This window comes from Vulpes lagopus, chromosome X (genome assembly GCF_018345385.1).
Source record: "Vulpes lagopus strain Blue_001 chromosome X, ASM1834538v1, whole genome shotgun sequence".
Classification (NCBI taxonomy): Eukaryota; Metazoa; Chordata; class Mammalia; order Carnivora; family Canidae; genus Vulpes; species Vulpes lagopus.
Genome location: NC_054848.1, coordinates 104,667,009 through 104,692,407, shown reverse-complemented (window position 1 = coordinate 104,692,407; position 25,399 = coordinate 104,667,009). Strand labels below are relative to the sequence as shown.

Below are 25,399 nucleotides of genomic sequence, written 5' to 3'. Positions count from 1 at the left end.
GCGGGCAGCTGGGCTGGGCCGCCCGGAGCCACCGCACGCGCTCGCCGCTCTCCTCCCCGCCGCCCCCGCCCGGTCCCCGCGCCGCGCGCCCCAGCCGGCCCCGCAGCCCCGCGCCCGCAGGCTCGCCGCCGCTCGCTGGCCGCCGCCTCCTGGCCGAGCGCTTGGCCTCGCCCCGCCCCGCCCGGTCCCCGGTCGCCCCGCCCCGCCCCGCCCGCCGGCCCCGCCCCGCCCGAGCCGCCGAGCTGTTCCCGCCCTCGCCCTGCGCCCAGGTAGCTGCGAGGAAACTTTTGCCGCGGCTGGGTAGCGGCACGTCTCCCGCTCCTCAGGGCCGCTGCCAGCCGTGCCGAGTCTCGGGACTGCTCTCGCCCCCGCTGCCACTCTCCCGCGCTCTCCTCGCTGCCCACGAAGCAGGATGGCGGGGACCGTGCGCACCGCGTGCTTGGTGGTGGCGATGCTGCTCAGCCTGGACTGCCCGGGACAGGCGCAGCCCCCGCCGCCGCCGCCGGACGCCACCTGTCACCAGGTCCGCTCCTTCTTCCAGAGACTGCAGCCCGGACTCAAGTGGGTGCCCGAAACCCCCGTGCCAGGTGAGGAGACGTCCCCGCGCGCGTCCCCTGCGCCCGGCGGAGAGCCGGGGGGTGCGTGGCGACCGTACCCCTAGCGCGCTGGCCTCGCTGGGCCGCGGTGGTGCGCCCCGCCGCTGGGCACCTGGGAGTGGTCGTTGCGCCCGGGGCCCGGCCAGGTCTACCGGGGGAGGGCGGGAGGGTGCGTGTGGACCGTGTCCACATCTCCCCGGCTCGCTCTTCTGTCAGAGAAGGTGCGGGTGGGAGGAACGGCAGGGGATGGCCTTCTCGCGAGCGCCCATTTTTGGGGGGAGGGTGGGAAGGTGCGAGCTGCTTCCCCGGGTCTCAGAACTGGCGCCCTGCAGCTGAGCCGGCGCCTCGGGCATTTGCCACCCTCGCCTGCACGGACGTGCCAGCATTTCAGCCTAAGCTGGATCGCGGCTCCGGCCATTCTCTCTCCAACCTGCCCCCACGCCCTCCTTCCCGCAGTCTGGGTTCCCGCGGGCCCAAGTGCAGGCAAAGTTGGGGACAGATCTCCGAATCCGCAGTGTCAGGTAGACATACGCTGGGGCAAACTTTTGAGTAGGAAGGTCCCCAAGATGGGGAGGATCGAACCTTTCCCTTCAAAACATGCGTCCCTTATCTAGGTTGGCAAAATTGCTTCGAAAACGGTGCTGCTGGCCGGGGAGCAGGAGTCCAAAGATGATTTAACTCCTCCCCTTCTCAAATTCATCTGCCTTCTTGACAGACTGCACCCCGAAGGGGAGATGATTTTAGGTGGAGGAAAGTTTCTGAACGCCTGCCTTTTGTTCTGCACAATCAGATCGTGTTGTAAGGGCATATTTTAACCTTAGCTGAGGGCTGCCGCTGTCAACAGATGAATATTAATGGCCCCGTGTGATTGACTGTCCCGCGGTTGGACTCCTAAAAGCCTGCCTTAGAATCCAATTAGGACAAGTTGCTACACTGACAATGCGGGCAAAGAGAGTTGGTTTCAAACAGGTTCATTTGTCGGAGGTGCACTCTGCTGAAGCGGCCGGTGGCATTCGCGAAGCCTAAGCCGTCTGTGGGTCTTTTCGCCTCCCGCGAGGTGCGCCTCCCGCGCTTGGGAGGGATCGGGGAGCAGCCCTCGTCAAAACTTGGCTCGTGGCTCCCAACAAGTCAGAGAGGCGGGCCTGATGGTTGGACCAAGTTGTGAAGGCGATGCGCGCCCTGTGGGCGCTGCCAGCGAGCGGTCACTAGCGGGAGGTTACCTAGGCAGCCAGCGCGCCCTCAGCCCTCAGCCTTTTCTTTAGGTGGATGAAAAGAGCCTAGCGAGCCTGCTGTTTGGTTGCAAAGGTAATTGGTCACCCCTTTTGGCGACGGAAATGCATTTGCGCATATGTTAAATATTGCCATTGCAGGATTTCGCTTTCTGGGAGGGGAGAACTACCTCTTCCACTGTTAAGTGTTAATAACGTACCACGTGGGCGTGTGCGGGAGCGTAAGGGGCAACCTATGAATCAGTTCCACAGAGCTGAAACAACAGGCAGACCTCTTTCCCCACCAAGTGCCATGGTAATTAGATTGCGAAGGCCAGAGAACACGCTTTTGTTGATAATGTAAAAATTGGTCCTCACAGGGTGAGTCCCCACAAGATGAATGGATCCAGGGTTGGGGTTGGGGCCGTATTTGACTGATGCGAAGCCAGGGAGTAAAGGTTGTGCTCAAAAGAAGAAAAAAGACCAGAAGGAACCCACCGATACTCATTTAGCAACCCCCTCCCTGTACACACACTCGTGCTGGTGCTGGCCCTCCCTTCTCCTCCCCAGCCTCTGGCTGCCTGCCTCTTTGCAGCATCTGTATACAAGTATTGGGAGGGCCCACACACTGCGTGTAAGAGATTTGGCCTGGGCTCCCTCCCTGCAAGCTCCCTTGCTCCCTGCCTGAGGATGGCCATGCTGCAGAGAACAGGAATGCCTAGTGGGGCTTTTTCCTTTCCCTACAGTATTTCCCAAGCTCTGTGGGCAAAATCACTTGCCAAGGGTCTTCATGTAAACCCAACTTCCCTCCTTCACTTCTATTTCATGACCCTGTGTGGTGACTAGCACCTTCTACATGCAGCCCTCTTCTGATTGCAAATAGGGTGACACCCAGGTGGCTACCAGATACCCTGGGTTTTCTCCGGGGCCTCTGGGGCAACGGGTGTGTGTGTGTGTGTGTGTGTGTGTGTGTGTGTGTGTGTGTGTGTGCAGATTTCCAGTACTCCTGTCTTGCCGGGAAAACCATGTGTCCAGAATTTCACTTGGGCAACTGTGATCACTGTAGAATGGCAAACGGGGAAAATCCTAATGTCCATGTGGAAAGAGCTCATCAGTATTTCAGAGAAGAGATGATAATGGCCGACTAAATACAATGGCAAGTGCATCATTTCAAAGTGAACAAATGTGTCATTTGCTGCTGTCATTCAGTGGTTGGAAATTGAAAGAGAGCTGCGAATTATTTGGTAGTTATGAACCATCAAGATGACCGTTTGACTTTTTTCCCCCATCTATATTTTAAGCCATGTTCAGTTTGCCCGCTTCACTGTATTAACTGCATTAAAGCTCTCTTTGTCCCAGATGAAATGCGATTTGGTCATAGTAAGGAGAAATCCCCAGAATGTCCTATCTCACTTAGGGGGAGCATTTGGGATTGACTGCTAACTTTGGCCATTAGCAGAATTGGGTTGGAGTGGATAAGGTACATTTCTTATGCTAATATGGATGAGACTAAATGGCATTTGAAATCAGCCAGCCTAAAAAATAAATCACTGGTGCTGAAGGGCTACACCAGACTTCCACAAAGCTGATCTAAAGCCTTACAATCTCATGTTCCCATTTCTTTTAGAGCGTTCAAAGGCACGGGATAGCAATTCTAAATAGCATGTTCCCCCAATCCATAGATCTTTTCATACCTCTCTCCCTCTCTTTCTCTCTCTTTTTAAGGATTTGTAACTTGGAAAGCACCACAGATGGAAACCAGGCACACAGAGTTAGCATTTGGCAGAAAAATCCATATAACTGACTTTCTGTGCAGCTCTTTTGCCCTTATTTAATTTAGAAAAATTCAGAAAAAAGCCAATGAGCTCATAAGTCTGGATGTTTATTTTGTTTTGCTTAACCTACCCACAGGCGCAATCAAGAATGGATACAATTTTAGTCAAGGAAAGTGAGCTAGTAATCAGACAATGATGTTTCCAATTGTCTCAAGGGAATGTTACAGAAGTTTGAAAAAAATTCCTCTAAACAAAAATCAAGTGTAATTCACTTTATGAATGCCATACACCGCTTTTGTGTGTGTGTGTGGGGGGGGGGTGAAGGGGACAGACAAGAATGAGAAAATCAAATAAACCGTGGTAGTGTTGCAACTCCCCAAAGATTGAGGAATCTGGCCTTAGAGGGCCCTGGAAAGTGCAGGAACCAATCCAGAAGGCCAAACTCCCGTATGGGTTAAAGGCAACCCTGAAGAGCCAAGATCGACTTGGAATGTCTCAAAATAGATGAAACAACGTAAAAATAAAAACTAGTGTTCTTGAAACAAAGAGAGAGTTTGGTATCTGTCGTCCTTGTTGTTTTAAAGCGTGAGACCTAGCAACTGTATCTGGGTTGCCAGCTGTGGCTCCCCAATTAGTTTGAAGCAGTTCTAGCGGCCCTGATGTCGGGGGAGAGAACAAGAAGCGGGGTGTGGGAGGATTTTCTCTCTCCTGAGACTGTACCAGCCATTGGGGCGAGCAGGTGATTTGCTCAAGTTTTGACAGAGTCGTTAGTGTCCTAAGCTAACTTGGGACAGTTGGGAGAACTCTCTTGAATGAACGTGGTCTGGACAGATATCTCAGGCGAACCCTGACAGTGGGTCCGATCAAAGGGATGGGCTGGTGGTCGGTGGAGCCCCTGGGCCTGCGACAAGCCTAAGCCTGGAGCTCCTTGGCCGCCCCCGCCTTAGGTTCTGGAAGGGGTGAGACACAGCCCCTTTTGTCAAGGCGCTCACAGTCTTGTGGGGGAGCCTACGAGTAAACAGGCTTCTCAGGAAACTTGTAGGATTAAATAGGGTGAAAAGGGCTAGAAAATACCTCCAGGAAATTGGCTGAAATGGTCACAATAGCCAGCCTGGCAAGGGAAAAGAACTGAAGAGATGAAGTGGGAGATAGGACGGCAGCTCTTAATAGGGCCGCCATCTTAGAGTTTTCTTAATTCACGGAGCAAATTGGGCCCAGGCATTCGGAGAGGCATGCATGAGATGATTCTGAGGCATGCTAGGTGACACAGATGGTGTCAGTTTAGCCATGTTTTTTTTTTTTTTCTTATGGGCTGGTAGATTGCATCTAATATTTTGATGCAATATTTCTGAGCATGCTGCCACTTTCATCTTCAGAGTTGCAATGTTTGCTGTTCACTGTAGCCTAGAAAAAGGCTGCTTATTAGCAACCTGGGAATAAAGAGGCCTGGGTTTGTGTGCTACAAGACAAGACAGAAAATATATTTTCTCCTTAAATGGCAGCTATCAATGACCACGCCAACTTTATTGTTTGATGCATATACAAAAGCATGGGTCTTAAGAGGTATCTTATTACTCATTTCTAAGAAAATTGAAGATAATCACTTATAACTTGTGCACACGATACATCATTTGGAAAGAATTTCACTAGGGATCATATTGCTCAACTGAAAAGTTCTGGCATGCTGAATTTGTACATTTTTGTGAATGCTTCCTTTACTCTGATCTCTCGCTTTTTTCTGCATATGGTTATTTGTATGTTTTAGATTAGAAGCTTCTTAAAGGGAAAGCACTGCATTTGATGCAGTGTTGAGTACAATACCAAGGGCACCATAGCGCATTTAGTAAATTATTGACGATGATAGAATTTCTAGATCATTATGTATTCTCTATGAACTTGCAGATACTTTCCTAAGCTCTATGTCATCTTACTTATTTTAAAAGCCTGAGTCCAATTTGTTCTGGTACACTGTTGGGGTATGTGGACCAACTTTTCAGGCTACATCTATTTTGACTGGAGCCAGATTCAGTCTTTCCTCAGTTAGCTGGCGACTCTTACCATCAGGAAGGGCTGATTAATGTCGAGTACCCAAAAAACAAATTGAAATTAGCAACATTGTTATGACTGGTGTAGTATCATTACAGATCAACAATTATTATAGCACATAAATTGTGAGACATCTCAAATCAAACTCTCTTTGATTTAATGTCAGCTAGACCTTTCTCGCTCATGTTGACATTACTGTATTTGAGAGTTGAGCTGTAACACATGCATGGGCCTGCTGGAGTACCTCACACATATCGGTAACCTGGGATGAGAATTTGTGCATAGGCTCAATCCAAAGGACCATACCAGGAGCCAACATCTATTCAGCCCTAGCCAAGCTTGCAAAAGGGTTTGATGTTTTGGGTAATCTCAAGGCTAATGGAAAGTGTGGGCAGAAAAACCCCCCACTCGGTCGGCCCATATTTACCAATTTGTCTGGCTTGAAACAGGATCCCCAGCACTCCATTAAGAAATGAACATCAGAGAATAGAATCTAAAGCAGGGGCCCCCGACTGGCTTTAGAGACAGCATAAGGTAATGGGAATTTACCTTCAGAGATAGAATGACAGAGAGAATGCGAGTCAGAAAGTGAGGTGAAGGGCAGCCCAGGTGGCTCAGTGGTTTAGCGCCACCTTTGGCCCAGGGCGTGATCCTGGAGACCCGGGATCCAGTCCCAAGTCAGGCTCCCTGCATGGAGCCTGCTTCTCCCTCTGCCTGTGTCTCTGCCTGTGTCTCTGCCTCTCTCTCTCTCTCTCTCTCTCTCCCCGCCCTGTGTGTGTCTCTCATGAATAAATAAATAAAATCTTTAAAAAAAAAAAAAAAGAAAGTGAGGTGAAGGTAGGCACACCAGCAGAGAAAACGTGCATTTGCAATGCTATGAGTGAGGAGAAAGCCCTCACTGGAGCACTGCAGTCTCACCTGAAGACTTTGTTGAATATACAAAGTAAAGAAGATTGAGTTTTGCACTTCACATTAGGCTGATTCAACATCACTTGTCCAAGTGCTAATTATTAGATATACTTGTCTGCCATTTTTAAACAAAAATGAATCCAGAGTGATTACCAAGAAAGGCATTTTCACTTTTTGCCTATCTGTGTATAGCTGGATAAAGCTTTATTTGAGAGTTTGCGTTTTTTCTCATGAGTAAAAAGGAGTCAGCATTAGGACCAACATGCATTGCTGATGTTCCAAACAGTTAATTACTTCTAGTAGCTGAAATTGTATTTATATGCTGGATTAGTAAATCTACTAAGCTCTTTGAAGTATGATTAATAGGCTTATATTGATAAAGAATTGATAGGAAGGGAGAGAAAACACAAGTGAAAGTGGCAAGAAGAAGGGACAGAGAAGTTAAAGCCATCATAGGAGAGACCTCCACTCACTGTATTGTATCCATCCACTTGAAAGTTGGATGATATACATTTCTCAGAAATGAAGATTTTGAGAATGTCCTGTGTTTTTCAGAATTTCCACAACATAGTATGCATTTATTTCTTAAAAATCCAGAATGAGGAAGAATTCTAGACTACAATTTTAATTGGCCTTTTTGAGTCTGCCTTCTGGAAATAAGTTTATGACTTAGAAAATTAGAAATCCTGAGTATGGCATCTTTAAGATATGTGTCCATAATCCTCTATATCTGCCCTACTAGCCTGTGATCTTCATCTTTGTATCTACCATGTCTAGCAAGAAGCATAGTACAAATAGGTACTCAATAAATATTTGTAGATTATGTGGACGAATGGAAGCAGAAATGTATTATAAACATAAAATCTCCATACAGCCAATATTTAAGTAGTTGACTCACTTTTACTAATATATTAAGGTTTTTTTAAAAGAGTTTACTTATTTATTCATGAAAGACACACACAGAGAGAGGCAGAGACATAGGCAGAGGGAGAAGCAGGCTCCCTGCAAGGAGCCCGATGTGGGACTCGATCCCGGATCATGGGATCACGCTCTGAGCCCAAGGCAGACGCTCAACCACTGAGCCACTCAGGCGCCCCTATATTAAGGTTTCTAAAAAAAAAATCGCTATTTTTTGGGGTCAAACATCCATTTGTTGTCTATAGGTAAGTGACAAAGGACTGGTTTAATTCATGTGGCTGCACTATAATTCCCCAAAAGAAGTAGACTAGCCAAATATTACCAAGAGGTAAGTATTCTGTGCTTGTTTACAAGGCTATTCTAAGAAGTTTATAGATAAATTAAATCTACCTGCATATACATAAATGCATACTTTTACTTTACATATCTGTGGCATTTAGGTTTCAAAAATAATGCAACTTGGTGTCAGTTACAGAAACATACATTGAGTGTATGTAAGTTTTTCTTTGATGTTGGTGCTTCTTGCCTATGACATGAAGCTTCATAAATGTACATTTAAAAGGACATAATCCAAAGTGGTTATTCAGTCATGAAAATTTTATTGGAGTGGGATAAAGGGCCTCATGAGAAGTCTCTTAATTTCTGTATGCATTGGGGCAAACTTTTATTTATTTTATTTTTTTAAAGATTTTATTTATTTATTCATGAGAGATACACACAGAGAGGCAGAGACAGATGAAGAGGGAGAAGCAGGCTCCCTGTGGGAAGCCCGATGTGGGACTCGATCCCAGCACTCCAGGATCATGCCCTGAGCTGAAGGCAGATGCTCAACCGCTGAGCCACCCAGGCCTTTTTGAGTCTGCCAGGCATCCCTGGGGCAAACTTTTAAAGTCAGCTGGGAAAACTCAACTAGTTGGCTAGGGATGACCCATTGGGAGTTCTCTCAGCTAGAGGCCCAACTAGGAAACAGGGTAAAAAAGAAAGAGATGATATTCATGTGAAAGTAATATCAGAATTGTGCTTGCATCCTTTCCTCCTTAATTATGGTTCTGCTCTTTCTCTCCCAAACTCTAGATTCTGGTACCTTTGGTATGTATCAGCATCCTGGAATACTCCATTGCTCTTTGTCCAGTTTTGGTTTGGATGGTTGAACCTGAGGGAAATGTGGGGAAGAGAGGAAGGGTTAGAGCAACAGATACAAGGAGGACATTCAAAGTCCTTACTCTGGTATGCACAAGAAAGTTCACTAACAGACAATGGACTGAAAGGATGGGAAAACATTTGAATCTGGAAGCCTGGATATGTATAGAAAATATGGAGGTATGCCCCAAGTGCATTTGGATCCCAGAAATACTCTATCTATACTTCTTCTTACTTAGTATCCATGTTTTTTAAAATAAATTTATTTATTCATGAGAGACACTCAGAGAGAAAGGCAGAGACAGGCAGAGGGAGAAGCAGGCTCCTTGCAGGAAGCCTGATGAGGGACTTAATCCTGGATCCCAGGATCATGCCCTGAGCCGAAGGCAGAGGCTTCACCACTGAGCCACCCAGGCATCCCAGTATCCATGTTTTTTGAAGTAACATTTATTCATAGCCTCTGCCAGACCTTAAAACTGTTGAATGCAGAAGCTGTATTTGATTCAGCAAGATATCCTCGAGTGGTGAATAAAGTGCCTTGCATAGAGTTATTTGATAAAGGTTGGAATGAAGGTAAGAATAAACACCTAAATACACAGTCTACAGGACTTGACCATTATTGAATGAGATCCTAGGATGGCATACATCTAGAGAATGACCGAGTCCCTGGATGCATCATTGTCTAAGTTGACTTGAAGTAGGGACTGAGGATGAGGTGGTGGAGGCGAAGGCCATTTATTTGTTCTTTGTGGCCCTTGGAGCCTTGTTGCCCCTCTTTTAAACCTGGAGTCTGGGGAGGAAGTGATAAGTAGAGAGAAATTTTCACCTACAGGTTTCTCTAAGATTTTTTTATTTGTTTGAGAGAAAGAGAGACAAGCGGGGAGAGGGAGAGAGAATCTTTTTTTTAAAAAAAGATATCATTTATTTACTCATGAGAGACACAGAGAGAGAAAGAGGCAGAGACACAGGCAGAGGGAGAAGCAGGCTCCATGCGGGGAGCCCGACATGGGACTCGATCCCGGGTCTCCAGGATCATGCCCTGGACTGAAGGCAGCGCTAAGCCGCTGAACCACCCAGGCTGCCTGAGAATCTTAAGCAGACTCCAGGCTGAGTGCAGAGCCCGATGTGGGGTTTGACATGGGGCTCGAACCCACAACCTTGAGATCAGGACCTGAGCTGAAACCAAGAGTCAGATGCTTAACCAACGGCACCACCCAGGCGCCAATCCTACCTCCCACCATAGATCTTTCTCTAAACCTGGTGCTTGGGGAGGCACCTGGCTGGCTCAGTTGGTAAAGTGTGTGACTCTTGGTCTTTGGGTCATTGTCCAAGCCCCAAGTTGAGGCTCTATGCCCATCTATTTTTTTAAATAATAGATGTGGTGTTTGGATGTGTTTTATATGTATTCATATACACACACGTGTGTTATATTCATAGTTTATATGTAAATATTCTATATTTCTATTATTTTGATAGGAACAATTTATAATTATGTGTTGTTTAAACTATTTGAAAGTTGTTAACTGGGGCACCTGGGTGGCTGAGTGGTTGAGCATCAGCCTTCAGCTCAGGGCATGATCCTGGGGTTCCAGGATTGAGTCCCACATTGGGCTCCCACATGGAGCCTACTTCTCCCTCTGCCTCTGCCTCTGCCTCTGTCTCTGCCTCTCTCCGTGTGTGTCTCTCATGAATAAATAAATAAAATGTTTAAAAAAGAAAGTTGTTAATTATTACTCTTAATAGTGAGTAGTCTTGCACAATCATACCTTACATTTGTGTCATGAAAGCCTGGCTTTCATATATCTTATGTACAGACAATGCAGCCACTCAAAGTGTCTGTAGATTCTGAGTTCCACCGGCCTGCTTGGTTCCAACACACACACATATACACACACGCACATTTGTACACTTATACAGGGATGCATATAATATCCCTATATCTGTACATCCTTAATAACCTAGAGAATAAGCCTAACTTACGCTGGGAAGAGCTAGGGGGTACAGCTTCTCAGAGCTCGAGTAAACCATTTTCAGTTGGATTGGACCCAAATTGTTGCAGAGTGAATTGTCACTGATATCATAGAGCTCATTTATTAAGTTCCATCATTTTCCTAAGTACAGAGATGTGATCCTCATTTAAAGCAGTGATGGTCAACCCATACTGTGAATTTGGCTCATTTTGGAGAATGACTTTCAGCACTGGCCGCATTGCATGTTGAGCTCCATAGCAATGAGAATGTGACCCAAGAGGCAGTTTCCAAGTAAGCTTTCACAGAGTGATTGTATTGAGGACCACATTTAGTTGTTTTGGAAAACAGATGGAAATTCTCAGGAAAGGAACCTACTAATAATGAACTTTATATGCCATCTCTGCATAAATATTTAAAAGTTTTTCATTCATTCTCTACTTCAGCCAACATTCATTGAGCACTGATTCTATGCCAGGTACTGAGCTAGGAGCTGATGAATAAGATACAATCACTGCCTTGGGAGGGAGCCAGATAAGGAAAACCATGGATATCAAGACAGCACCATGAGAACTGCCATGGAGCTGGGCACCATGTAGGGATCTGAGGGGTCATTGAGCTATGGAGGAGGGGTACCTAGTTGCCTTAAGTAGACTGTCATGTAAAGGCACATAGAGACAAAAATGACGCATTTGTTGGACTAGTTTGGATAGGTTGGAGAACAGCTGTGTGGAGGGTAAAGATGAACTAGAAAAGTAGGCAGGAAATGCTAGGAATTTCCTTGGTCTGTATCCAAGGATGATGAAGAGCCATGAAAACATTTTAAGAAGAGAAGATGGTATTCAGTATGGAGAATGACTGGCAGGGAGTTTTAGTAACACAGGTGAAAAAAAAAAGCAGGGCAGTAAATGGGGGAGTAAAAGATCAGGTTGAGAGACTAGAGGGAGCGGATCAGGTATGACTTGGTGACTGGATAGGAAGACAGAAGGGAGAGTCTAGAACTTCTGGGTTTTCTGGGGGGTGGGGCTATGGTGCATAATAGGTGCTCAGTAAATATTTATTGACTAAATGAGTGAAATATAGGAGGAGCATATATATTTTAAGTAAACTCTACCTCTGATGCAAGGGCTCAAACTTACAACGTTGAGGTCTAGAGTCCCATGCTTTACCAACTGAGCCAGCCGGGTGCCCCAGGAAGAACATATTTTTAAGGGGTGAAATAATGAGTTTGATTTTGAAGGGGTTGAGTTTGAGGAGTTCTTTGATCATTGAGGTAGAAATGTCTGCTAGGTAGTTGAGGTTGTATTTTGTATGGTAGAGGAGAGAGAAATCAGGGCTGGGGATACATACTTGGATGTTAACAGCATATCTCGGTGGTAACCAAAACTCCAGGAATGGATGAGATCACTGGGAAATAGTGGATGCACTTCTGGAGTTCAGAAGAAGCATAGTTGGGACTCATCAGCATATAGGCTCAAGTTGGAAGTCATGGGTGTGGATGATATTTTCCAGGCTTTTGTATGTGACACATCTTAAAATGCATTTTGCCAACATCTGGTGATTTCAAAAAAAAGTGCCAGACTTTAAGAATTCTCTTGATTAAGAGAAAGTATGAGTAGATGTTGTCATGGTCCAAGATTTTGCAAATAAGATAATGCACTACTAAACACACACACACACACACACACACACACACACACACACACAGAGGGGTGGGGGAATGTGGAGAAGTACATTTGAAGCAAGGGATTGGATTTCTATTATTTTTGATAGCAGTAATTAATAATTTTGCATGCTATTTAAACTGAAAGCTGTTGTTACTTTTAGCAGTGGGTGGTCTTGCACAATCATACCTTACATTTGTGTCATGAAAGCCTTGCTTTCATATATCTTATGTACAGACAAATGAATGCAGCCACTCATAAAGTGTCCATAGCTTCTGAGTTCTGCTGACCTGCCTGATTGCAACATAGAGACCCCTATGCACACCCAACCCCCAGTGGGGATCAGCCTCCCACTTTGGAGCATGAAAGCTGTAGCGGTGTGTAGCTTTAGGAGCTCTGGTCTCTGTTCCATTTCAGACTGGGCCCTGCTGGCTGGTCTCTGAAACATGTGGTTCCAAGCAAATACTAGGCATACTTGTGTAATTGGGCTGATCTTTTCTTAAGTGTATATGGAGATTTTTTTTTGGTTGGGGTGGGGGGGAAAAGGTGGTCTAATTTTGTGTTTCTCTGGCATGAAGAGTTTCTTTAATTTCCCTATTGTTCAAAAGGTTGCCTTCATCGGGGCTTCTACTTTCATTCAGTGTAAACTCAAAACCCCTTGTTCTCTGGTAGATTTTTTGAGACCACTTTCAGGTTAATGGAATAGTATGGAAGGGCCCCAAGGGAAGAGCACAGAAACTACCATTTACTGAGTGCCTACTATGTGACAGTGGCTTTATATTTCATCTCATTTAATCTCCACAGCAAATCAGAGAGGGCGATGGGGTCGTCTCCATTTTACAGATGAAGAGACTGAGGCTGGGAAAGGTTTACTTTCCCTGACCTTGTATAAAAGGAGTGAGAATCTGCCTCCAGATTTGTCTCACTCGATAGCTCACTGCTCTTTCCAGTATACCCATTGGCTTCTGGGGAAGAAAGATGGTCTGGGGAGAAGGGCCTTTGACTTAACTTTCCCCCACTCCTTTGACTTTGTGACATTTTTCACTTTGGGCTTCTTTCCTCTGAAGCTGATTCTGTCTCTGCTCGTTGGCCTTCTTCCTCCTGCCCTTTCTTAGATGCAAGTGTCCCATCATATTTGTCCTTTGCCCCTTCTGTTCTCTCTTGGCTCATTCCCACACCCATTCCCATGACTCCATTATCTTCGCCATTCGAATGACACCCATCTCTGCCTCTCTAGCCTGACCTCTTTCTGGCTGTCTGACTCCATATCTGCCAGTCACCCTGCTAAACGTCTCCATCCAGATGTCCTGCCAGGGCTTCCCTTTCAATGGAGCCAAAAATCAGTGCATTTTCTTCCTGTCTGCACAAACCTGCCCCTGTCCAACATTCTGCATTCGTGGCGATAGCAGCTCCTGTACTCACACCTGGAACCGCAAAATGGTCTTGGACTTCTCTTTGTCCACCTTTCACAGCCACACTAGATGGCTCAGTCCTGCAAGTCTCATCTTTGACTCTTACCTCCTGGACATGTGCGCCCTCTGTTGAAGCCCAACAGGCCACAGATAGTGTCATTAAAAGGACCCTGTAGCTGTCTGCTTCCAAACCTTTGTCTAGCGACCACCTGACTTTCTGCCTTCCATTAGCACCTGCTCCCGTCCTAGCCACACTTCAAGGTGGCAGTGCCGTGCCATCTCCTGCCTAAGCCATATCATGGGTCCCTGAGACTAGTTCCCTTTGAACCCTGGTTTCACTGTACTTCTACGGCCTTGGTTTTCTCTTGCTCTTCTAGTTATTTATGTACTTGACTTTGTCTCCTTCCTAGACGCTTGTTCCTTAAGGTGTGGCCTATGCACTGGTAGCATCAACATCTTGCAACCTGAGAGTTTGCAAGAAATGCAGAATATCAGGCCCCATCCCAGACCTGCTGAATCATGTCTGTGGTTTTAAACAAGATCCCCCCATTGATTTATATGCCCGTTAAAGCTTGAGAAGGGCTGCTTCCAAGTGTAAGCTCCTTGAGGGTGAAAACCCTGCAGGACTTAGGGGAGGGTACATAATAGATCTTGCACATAATGGATCAATGTTCTTTTGATTTCTAGCATGCGTGCTATGGTTGGCTGTTCATTCATTGATGTGGCCTCGTAGATCTATACAGAAGAAATGTATTGGGGGGCAGAAGGGGTAAGAGAGAGATTCAGAGAGTGGGGGAGAAGAAGGGAGGGGAGTGTGGAATGAAGGGACTGCACTGAGCCTGTAGGGTGGCTAATATCCTCGGGACTAGTTTGGAAAACAATCTTTGCTCTCTTAGATGGTGAGAACCTCTTAACCATGCCATGGCTTAATTTAATGCGGCCAGAGGCAAGTATCTTAGGGGACCATGTTGCTCTTATCTTGGAGACTTAATGATTTCCCACTTTTTTTTTTAACTGGCATTGGGGGGTGTACCTTCTCTGGCCATCCCCAGAAGTCAGAGTGGAACTTGTGAAGCTATTCAGAGAGCCATGGAAGAACTGTTCAGTGTTTCCAGTAGTCCCTTCTGTTTCCAGAAACCGATTTTCTGCTTTGTTTTCAAACTTCAAAGTTTATTTCTGAAATAAAGGTTTATTTCCCCCCACGGAATTCTGAAGGTTTTTATACAAGTGTTAATTTCTAAAACCGAAGTCATTTCTTGCCTTTGAAACTTCAGTGCTGTGGGTCAATTTAATAACGTTGCCTGAAGGTTCTTTTGGCCTTCAAAAGCTGTCAGATTGCCTTTTCTTTGTTCTTTGAGAGAGTAAGGTTGCCTCATTCACAAAGCTTGAAGGAGTTAGAATCAGCATTTAGTCAATCATTCAGGCTTTATTTTCAAGCTAGGTCTTGGTGGCAATGAGATGTATGAGATAACAATTCCGGTAGACTTCTCCAAAAAGCCCATTGCCATTTATTTCATAGAGTAGAGTGATAAGAAGTAGCCCAGAGTTACCAGGACCCCCGTAGCTCAGGGGACTGGTGGATATTCTGAGCGCACCCATTGCTGCCCTTCTGGGGCTCAGAAAAGCTCCAATGCTACGGGGGCCACAGGCCCATCATCTACTGGACTGCTCCCCACATCTTCCCTTTTCGCCTTCCTCCTTTCTACCCTCACGCTCTCTCTCAACTGGGTATAATTTAGAACAGAAGGTGTTTTATGGTTTGTTATATTTATTGAATGGTTTTGTGTTTCTTGTTCCCTAAAAAAGTGGACGAGTAGAATGTTTTCTATTTTCCTCTGTATTTTAGTTTTTAAGTTGTGTTTCCTATAGCTCCTGCTTTCCTTTTCTCCCCTCTCTTCCCCCCGCCTTCCTCTGCCTCCTCCACATCCGCTTGCCCTCAGTGATTCTGGAGAGAAAACAGCCTTTCCTTTTTTGCCCGCATATTTGGTTTGGGTACCTGGTTACTTCTCCTGGGGATATTTCGAAATTTGATTCCCGAGTTACTTTGGAAATGCAGAGCTCTAAAATATGCACCGATGAATTTACATTCCACTTTCTAAGAACTCTGAGTATTTAAAAGGGTTTCTGTACAGATAGCACAAGGCTAAATATATCTGACTGGAGTATCTCAGATCATTGCTATGTGGTTTACATTCTCTCTCACTTTGTCATAATTCTCAATGAATGCAAATTGCATCTTTGTTCTTAGAAATCTCTTGTCTTCCACTGAGCTGCCTTTCCTTTTTCGAAGATCAGGGAGCCCCTTTAAAACACTGCTAATGTGAGGTGGAATTGACACCTAGTTCATAGGCTCACCAAATGTAGCTTGCTTTTCCCTGATGAAGTGATCACATTTCAGGACATTGTGTCACTTGTAGGATTTTATTGTCCCAGTTTCAAATCTGACTTCGGGTTAAAGAGCGTCTTCCAGTTGGACTATTCCTTGGTATTTTTTTTCTTCGTCTTTACACTTATGGGGCTCTTTTGTTTGTCCTGTGTCTATTATCTCTTCCAAGCTTGGCCAAGTCTGTTAGGTTATGCACCTATGTATAAATATTTAACAAGATAAGTTAGACAAAATGTGCGTGGAGATACTTCAGCCCTTTCACCCCCCACCCCTGCCTCTGCCCCCACTTAGTTTTTGTGTAGAGTCACAGATGGTTGCTTTATCTCAGATGTTTAGATTTGGAGGACATTCCTTTGCACTTTGCTTGATGAACACAATGAAATGGAAGCATTTGAGTCAATCTTGACTACCAAAATGGTAGCACCAAGAAACAGATAACATTAGGCTCCTCTTCCTATTTTTTTCTAACTGGTTGTCCAAATTTCCCTAAGCCAGAGAGTTTTAGGTATGAGATTGTGTGTTTTTAAAGAAAATATTTTGGATAAAGACTAATGTTCTCAAGTCAGGAATAACAATTAGTACCATTCATTAATCAGGGGCATGTTTTGACTTTGAGTCCTGGCTAGGAAATATAAACTGTGAAAGTCACACATATATATGAACCTCAGGCAAATTTATGACTTGTCAGCCTTTTAAGGTTAAATTCTTAACCCCAAATCGGGGCTGGCTTTATATGTGGAGTCCAGCACATTCCTCTGGGCCACTGAACACCCCCCTCTCCACAAGCCCCAGCCCTTTGCTTAACAGCAGCTAATGGCTTAATGAGCAAGAAGGATTTCTGCCTCTTATCAGCTGCCTAAACAGCAACAAGAAGGCTGATATACAGAGTATAGGTCAAAACCCAAGTTCTCGAACCCAAAAACCACAGGCGCAGTTGAAAACTCTGGCTATGTGGTATCTTTGTAGTTATCAATACCTGTCAGTGAAGGAGCTGGACACTTGAGTTCCAACAAATAGCAATAGTTGTCAAAAGTATGAACAGTCTAATTAATTTCGCTAATAGTCTGTTCCTTCTTTGTTTAGTTCTTCTATAAATAGCCTCCATATAGGCTTTAATGAGCTTTTAGTTTGCGCCTGGAGGTTGTTATGGTCATGTGGGGGTGTTTGATTGTCAGATGGTGACGATGGAGGCAAGGATATTTATGTTTTGGCCCAGCTTTGGAAGGGGCTGCCAAATAAACGTAAATAGATATCTACTACTACTTTTATTTCTTCTTAAACTGAGTTTTTGAATAAATAACGCACTCTACTTGCCATGGAGTCAGAGTAATTTGTGCCTCCTCATATCGAACTCAGACGTTTTCCAGGAGAAAGAGTCCTTGCCTACTTGTTAGAACCACTTAGACTCTAGGATCAGACTCACATAGAATAAATATTTTAGGGTATTCAGTGCCCATTATACTGAAAGCCCCTTGACTTTCATCTTCTGCATTTGCATTTTTTTCAGAGTCAATAATGAAAACATTTTTTTTCCAGATTCCGTCCTGTTATTGAAAATCCTATTTACATAAACAGGCATTGTTGTGGCTTAGGGAAGAATGTGGGGTCCCATTCTTTAGCTCCTTGTATATCTTTGCTAAGGCTTGTCTAAATAGAAGTAATGACGCTTTAGTTTAAGCAGCTTTTCTCATTTAGGTAAGCAGGGTGGTTTGAAATTTCAGTTTACTAGATAATTGAGTCTCTTCTTAATTATTTCAGGCATGCAGGTTGCTCTCTTGATAGTAAAGACCCTAAAAATCTAGTAATCTCCTCAGGCATCCGTTTGGTAATAAAATCCCATGCATTTTCAGGGGTTAATTTTCATGACAATTGTGCGTCCCCTACCCACCCCCATCCTTAGAAAGATCCTCCTATCTTTTAGGGCCTTGGTCTCCTCACAGTCCTCAAAAGCACACTTAAAAAAATATATGTACGGGTGTTGGTGGAGTTACCGGATCTAGAGGAAACTTAAATGTATTCAGATTCATGCTCATTACACAACTTTCATTTAGAGTTTTTAATAGCCTTGTCATATTTCTCAGAAAATTATCTTCCTGACTTTGCCAGACTTGGTTTTCTGCCCTGAATGAAAAACTGAAGATCAGTAAAAGTGGGGCCTAACTATCCCCTATCGATCCTTTTAATAAAAAAAAGAAGAAAGAAAGAAGGAAGGAAGGAAAGAAAGAAAGAAAGAAAGAAAGAAAGAAAGAAAGAAAAAAGAAAGAAAGAAAGAAAGAAAGAAAGAAAGAAAGAAAGAAAGAAAGAAAGAAAGAAAGAAAAGAAAGGAAAGGAAGAAAAGAAAGAAAGAAAAAAGGAGAAAAAGAAAATCTCAGAGGTCATCTGGGGCAGAGTGAGGTGGGAAAAGACCTTAAAAAAAAAAAAGCCCAGGCCGCCTTCACATCTGCTAGTCATTCCCACTGGTGTGACTTCAATTCAGTGAGTTTTTATTGAGCACCTGTGGTGGGGGCGGTGCTAATAATCATTAAGATTTATTGAGCCAGGGTGCTGTGCTAAGCTCTTTATGGGCAACATCCCATTTAATCCTTACCACAGCACTACCAGGTGGGTAGCATGATTTCCCCCATTTTACAGATGAGAAGACTGAGGCTTAGATTTTACAGATGAGAAGACTGAGGCTTAGAGAGGTTTAGCAAGTTGGCCAAGGTCAAATATTTTTCTGAAATAAATTAGACCCGGTCTGGTTCCAGAGCCATGTTCCTAATCAGTACTCTTATGAAGGGCCTGGCATTTCTGGAAATTTTCCCGAAAGCAGTTCTAAGAACCCAGTAGTATGTGCAAGATGCTGGGGATTCGAAGTCAAACAGTCCACTCTCTCTTCCCTTGGTGGGGGGAGGCAGGCAGGTAGAAGATGAGGACCAGCGTGGAGGTGGTCTCCATATCTGTTGAGGGGAAGAAGGAGGGCAGAGGGGGAGCCGTGGCTTGAATCTGTGGGAATGCTGTGTCCTGAGGGAGCTCTGCAGCCTGGGATCATGGGCATATGATTTTCCTGTTCAGTGAAGGTCATCATCCAGGAGGTGAACTTCCTCAGTGATTGCATCAACCTGTCTCCATTACGGTCCCCGCTGACTGTAGCATCAGGTACCTTGAACCCAGCACGGCTTGGGACCTAATTGGCTCCCTAGTTCCTTTGTCACATTTCCTTTCTGATTGGACTTCTCCCTTTAAAAAAAGTAAATTAAATGAGGCAGATACTCCTGAACCAGACCACTGTGGTCTTGAGAGCTGGCAGTTTTCTGAAGTGGGTCATCTAAGACTGGCAGCCAACAGGGAGACCCCGGATCCAGGTGTGGTTCATTTAGCTTGATGTCGAGCCCTCCTGACACTGCTTCTTGGAACCCACACTGGGCTTTGCGGAGCTCTGTCTCTGCATCACCCATGGGTGGGCAGAAGAATGAAGGGACTACTAACAATTTCTGAATTTTTCAGTGAAATCACAGGAATGGAAGAGAAATCCCCAAATCACTTGTTTGGGTAATTTATTTTTGTTTTTCACAGCTCCCGAAGAAAGCAAGGAGGAAAAAAGTCACTAGTGAGCGTCATGGAAGTCTTTTAGGTGTTGCATTAATAACTTAGATTTTCCTCGTTTGGGGGGAGACGTTTGGTTCAGGGTAAAGAGGGCTCACCAACGTGTGTGCACACATGCATGTGTGTGTGAGAGAGAGACAAACAATATCCTTTAGCTTTCAATTTCAGTTTTACCAGGAGTCCCTTGTGTCTCCAGGCTTCTTATAGCTGCTCTGCAGTGGTTTGCTTGCCAACACCCCTCCCATGCACTTTCTCCTTCATTAAATCTCTTCCCCAGAAAGGGGTTGCCACCAAGTCTAGACTTCAGTGAGATGCAGGAGGAGGGCCAATTAGTGAGGATTTTGATTCCTATTACATGACGGTGGGGGTAGGAGGAGGAAAATCTGTCCTTCCCAGTCCTTCACATACTCAAGTTCTAAAACAACAGTATGTTGAAGATGTATAAAATTACCAGAGCATTTACACAGCTATTCCCCAAGATGGCATAAATGCCACAGCACTAGAGCATGTCAGTGTAGACACGCAGATCAGCTGAAGGGTAGCAAAGATCAATAACATTGCTTCTCACACAGAGATCAAGAGTGAGTGAGTGATTTTCTTGCGGTTGCATTTTGCTCAGGTGCAGTGCATGTGTTGTACTAACAAGGCCACCAACTCCCTTTTCCACAGGTTCCTATCAGCGGGGAAGAGGAATGATAAAATAGAGGGCACAGATTATTTACAGTGGCTGAGAATGTAATTACAAGGTGCAATGGCTTGAAACTGAAATTTAGGTTAGCCATTAGAGCTGGGAGAAGCATCTTAACAGTAAGGGCAATTGGGCGTCGGAGAGATTTGCTTGGCAGCTGGTTAAGCAGCACCTCCACGAATGCCGAAGACTAGGGTGGGTGTGATGTGGAGGGAGACGCCAACCAAATGCTTGGGCTGGGCTGGGGGCCCAGGTCGATAGACATTTTCCATTGTTGCCAGGCTCTGTTTGTGACTACTTGCTAGTCGCTTGAAAACATTGCTTCATGCATCCAGAATATGCCTCGTTTGTGAAGCCTAAGAAAATGAATGCAGTTGAACAGGGAGAAGGAGGCATTTGGACCGCTCTGAGCACACTTTTTAAGATTTTGAGAGATTGAGAAAGAGCAAGAGCACAGGGCAGGGAAGAGCAAATGGGGAGGGAGAGAGAGAGAGAATCTTCAGCAGGCTCCACACCCCAGCACAAAGCCTGACTCAGGGCTGGATCCCAAGACCCTGAGATCATGACCCGAGCCAAAATCAAGAGTCGGATGCTTAACTGACTGAGCCACGGTCTGAGCACCCTCTTAGCAGACTTTCTGAAATATGGGCCAAGGACTGAGGCAAGATTAGGATTTTTCACTTCTGTAAAGTGTCCTCATTCTTACAACGTGGGACTTTTGTTGTTCAAGCTACATTTATGACTCTTTCAGGGCTGACCCTAGATAAAGTTTGGTTTGGGTCTCTTATTTTTAAAATCTCTCCTTTCTTTTTGACATTTCCCCTCACCCCCATCTGGGTATTTTGCGTCGCCTGTCCATTCCCTTTTTTCCCCTGCTTGATGAAAATCCCAAATAAACCCTTTAGCCTTGAGTTCTAAGGACACGACTCAAGGAGTGTTGCACTTTAAGACAAAACCTGAGTACATTGCCTAATGAGAGGACAAACTCAGCCATGGTGAAATATTTAGACACTGCTAGGCAGATACTTGTAGGTGGGAGTATAGGGAGCGGACAGGTATTCATTGCCTAGGGCTACCGTAACAAATTGCCTCAAATTTGGTGGCTTAAAACACCTGAAATTTAGTATCTCGCAGTTCTGGAAGCCAGAAGTTCAAAATCAAGGTGTCAGCAGAGCCACATTCTCTTCATCAGGCTCTAGGGGAGGATCCTTTCCTGCCTCTGCCAGCTTCTGGTGGCTTCTGGCCTTCCTTGGCTTGTGGGCTGCATCCCTCTAGCATCTGCCTCTGTCTTCACATGGCCTTCTCTTTTCTGTGTCTCTTGTAAGGACACTTGTCATCGGATTTAGGGCCCACCTGATTAATCCAGGATGACAGCATCTTGAGATCTTTCATTTAATTACACATGTAAGATTCTTTTTCCAAAGAAGGTCACATTCACAGGTTCTGGGGCTTTAGGGCATGGGCATATCTTTTGGAGGGACACCATTCAATCCCCTGCAGAAGAGAGCTTTCTGGGCCTCTTTATACCAATTCACCAGAGCTCTCCACTCTAAGGAGAATTTGCTCTAGGGAAGCTGAAAGTTGGTTGTAAAATTTCAGGGTGTTTCCTGAGAGGAATATGAGTAGCAACTGCTGCTCAATCCACTTTCCAAATGGCTAAATCAAGGATCTGGGGAGCAAAACGACTTACCCAAGTCACTCTGGATCAGAAGTAAGAGTTCTGGAGGGAACTCTTGATCTCGGGGTTGTGAGCTTGAGCCCTATGCTAGGCATAAAGATTGCTTAAAAATAAAATCCAAAAAAAAAAAAAAAAAAAGAGCCTTGAAGTGGAATAGGCTACCATAGTAGTCACCTTAGGCTTGATGTCTTAACTCATGACTCCTGTTGAGTTTGCTTTTTCTTAAAAAACATATGTTTTCTGGGGATGCTTGGGTAGCTCAGTGGTTGAGCATCTGCCTTCAGCTCAGGGTATGATCTTGGGTCCAGGGATCAAGTCCCAAATCGGGTTCCCCGAGGGAAGCCTGCTTCTCTGTTCTGCCTATGTATCTGCCTCTCTCTGTGTGTCTCTCATGAATAAATAAATAAAATCTTAAAGAATGTATGTTTTCTAGACTCTTTAGCTATGGGAAGGCAACTGTTGCTCATTACCCACCTGAAGAAACTCTTCGTAGGATCAAGGTGATGGTATGTTTTAATCTACTGTAGCTTTCTACCGAGTCTTCGTGGTTTGCTGAAATATCAGCTGCAGGGAGCTTTGGAAGCCAGAAACATCTGCAAACCCAAACACTGCTGTTTTAAGTTCAGGTATACCGAGTTTCATGGACAACTTGCATGCAAAGTGATAAAAAGGTAGTTGTCATAGTTGAGACACTCCCTGAAGAAACACTGCCACACTTGCTTCTCATAGAAGGACCAACATATGGTCCATTTATGTCAGGTAATACAAAGATGGCCAAGATACAGTCCCTGCCTCCAGAAACTTACATTTAGTAGTAGGAACACCACTCATATACCAATGACTATGATACCTAGATTGCAAAATGCAGTGTTAGAGATACAAAGTGTGCTGTGGATTCTGAGTTGACAGCTCTTGGGATTTATTTGGTGGGGAGGGTAGCTGGGGCAGAGAAGGCATATGTGATGAAAGAGACACTTTATGAATGAGGAGGTTTTAAAGAGCTAAAGCTAGGGGAAGAGCCCTCAAGGGACAGGAATAGCAAGAGCGAAATGGGGAGGCCAGAAGTGGAGCCATTTTTTGGGACACATGAAATAAGTAATCCTCAGAACCACATCGAGAGGTGGGTGATACTGTCCCCATTTTACAGATGAGGAAACTGAGGCTCAGAGGTGAAATAACTTGCCTATGATCACACTGCCATTAAGTGGGTTTCACACCCTGGTCTGTCTGGTTTCACAGGTCTTCCCTTTGCCACTGTGTACCATCCCATCAGGAAGCTCCCTGCCATTACTTAGCCTCTGAAGACAAAGGGTCGTGTAAGAGGGAACATGGTTATGACATGCAGTGAAGCACTGTAAGGCTGAGTTGTTGGCCTTTGCCTTGGCTCCATATGCATGTTCATGTAGAGCCAAGTGCTACTGACAGAGCCTTCTAGAAGGGCAGAAGCAAAAACTTTGCTTTTCTGGCGTCCTTCCAATACCCAGCCTAGAATGGGCTCAGTGACTATCGATGGGCCTACAGTTGGGGAACTTAGATTGTTAGCTCTGAAATTACCTGAGAGGCCATCTAGTGAGGCCCGGATTTGAGAAGGTATTTGGTTAAGTCACACTGCTCACTTGGTAGCAGAGCAGGTAAGAACACATTAGCCTTGGTAGGGAAGGGTTCTTCCCCCTGCCTCCCCCCAGGTGTGATTTCACACACAGGGGAAAGGGCCTGGCACTCTGATTGAGGCTAGGGTGTTGAAATTCTCAGCTATACTTCAGGTCTGCATATTTAAAGATTGTATCTGAAAAATAAAAATTATACATCTCCTGAAAGATGGGATCTTAGCTATTTATCTGAGGAGAATAACAATTAGTGAAAGAGTGACTCAGGGAGACAGGGAAATTGCCTTAGTTTAGTCCCTCTGGCAAAATTCTAAACTAAAAGATTTTTTATCCCAAATGGCATTGTTCTGCAACTCAATTTTGTTTTTATTAGGATTTTCCCCCCGCATCTAAAGAAAGTGTGTGTGTGAGACAGAGAGAGAGGGAGAGAGAGAGAGAGAGAGAGAGGGATCTTTATGTTGGGCTCTGAGGACTCTTTCTTCATTTTCCCTGGAATACTGCTCTTCTAAAGGCTGCTGTAGTAGCATCAATTAATCTGACCTAGTTCCTTTAGAACTGGGCTCTCTTGAGGTTCTGGCATTGGTTCCAGGTCAAAGGGGAAGGCATCAAGCCCAAACCTCTGTGGGCCCCTGGAGATACAGAGATGAGTCAGTCCAGGGTCTTTGCATCAAGGAACTTAAATCTGGTAGAGATAAGCCATGTAGATGTAGCTGTGATGCAAGTCAGAGTGAGAAGTGTCTTCATAAAGGATGCAGAGTGCTGTGGGAATTCAGAGGACAGAAAGCTCGTGGAGTACATCTCTTTCTGCTCCCATGAGCACTCGCTCCTGGGAGAGTCCAGTCCAAAGATAAGTAGGAGTCATTATACCTCAGTAAAGCTGGGAAAAAACACTGTAAAGATAACAGACAAACAAACAAAAGCCAAAGATATGTGGAGATCATCTTGTGGCAGGATTCCCATAGATCCTCTGCATCTGGCCCCGGCCACACCCATAGCTCACTTTGTCCTATAGCCTCACCAGGTTCCTTGGCAGTGCCTGGCCATGCCCCTCATCTTTACACCCCTGTGTCTTTGCTCCATTTTCTTTAAGAGAGAAGGGGGGGGCGGGGAGGATGGGAGGGAGAGAGAATCCTAAGCTGACTCCCGGGTGAGCACAGAGCCTCACTTGGGGCTCAGTCTCACAACACTGAGATCATGACCTGAGACGAAATCAAGGGCCAGTTGCTTAACCAACTGAGCCACCTAGGCACCCCCTTGCTCCATTTTCTTGAAGAGTTCTGAAGGAGAATGATGTGATCAGATATGTACCCTAGCAGTATCTTTCTGGGGCTCGGGTAGAGGAGAGCATAGAGACAGAAAGACATGGCTGTCCAAGGGAGAAGAGGCAGGATGATGAGGGACATTTACAGAGTAGAACTAGTGGCATTGGGCTGCAGGGGATGAGGGTAAGGTGTCTAGTATGACCTAGAGGTTTTTAGTGAGTTTGGAAGTCCACTTCCTGGATGGGCACTGTGTCCTGTTCATTGTTGTGCTCTTCAGGTTGGGCACAGGCCCTGGCACAAAGTAGGCATTCAGGAAGTGTTGGATGAATGAATCGTTCACCACTTTGGCAGGCTGAGTGTGATCAGTGAATTTGTATTCCCAGAGCACATGTTGACTGCCTGTTGGGAAGGGGGTTCAGAAAGAACCTGTTCGTGGGAGAGTGTAGCGGTCTCGGGATTCAACTTTTACCGGGCATGAAATGATACACAGTTAATTGACAGTTGGCAGTAGAGGTAAAGGTAATTCATTCTTTAATTCTCAGGCTTAGAGAATGGCTT

General features: G+C 45.3%; 1 protein-coding gene across 1 annotated transcript in view; it reads left to right on the top strand.

Annotated features, from left to right (window-relative positions):
- Window positions 1–227: 227 nt before the first annotated feature.
- Window positions 228–25,399, top strand: part of GPC3 (glypican 3) — a 434,855-nt gene continuing 409,683 nt past the window's right edge. Inside the window, exon 1 of the mRNA XM_041741320.1 lies at window positions 228–587. Coding sequence (XP_041597254.1) covers window positions 413–587 — 175 coding nt within the window. The 5' untranslated portion in view covers window positions 228–412. The remainder of the gene's footprint in view (window positions 588–25,399) is intronic.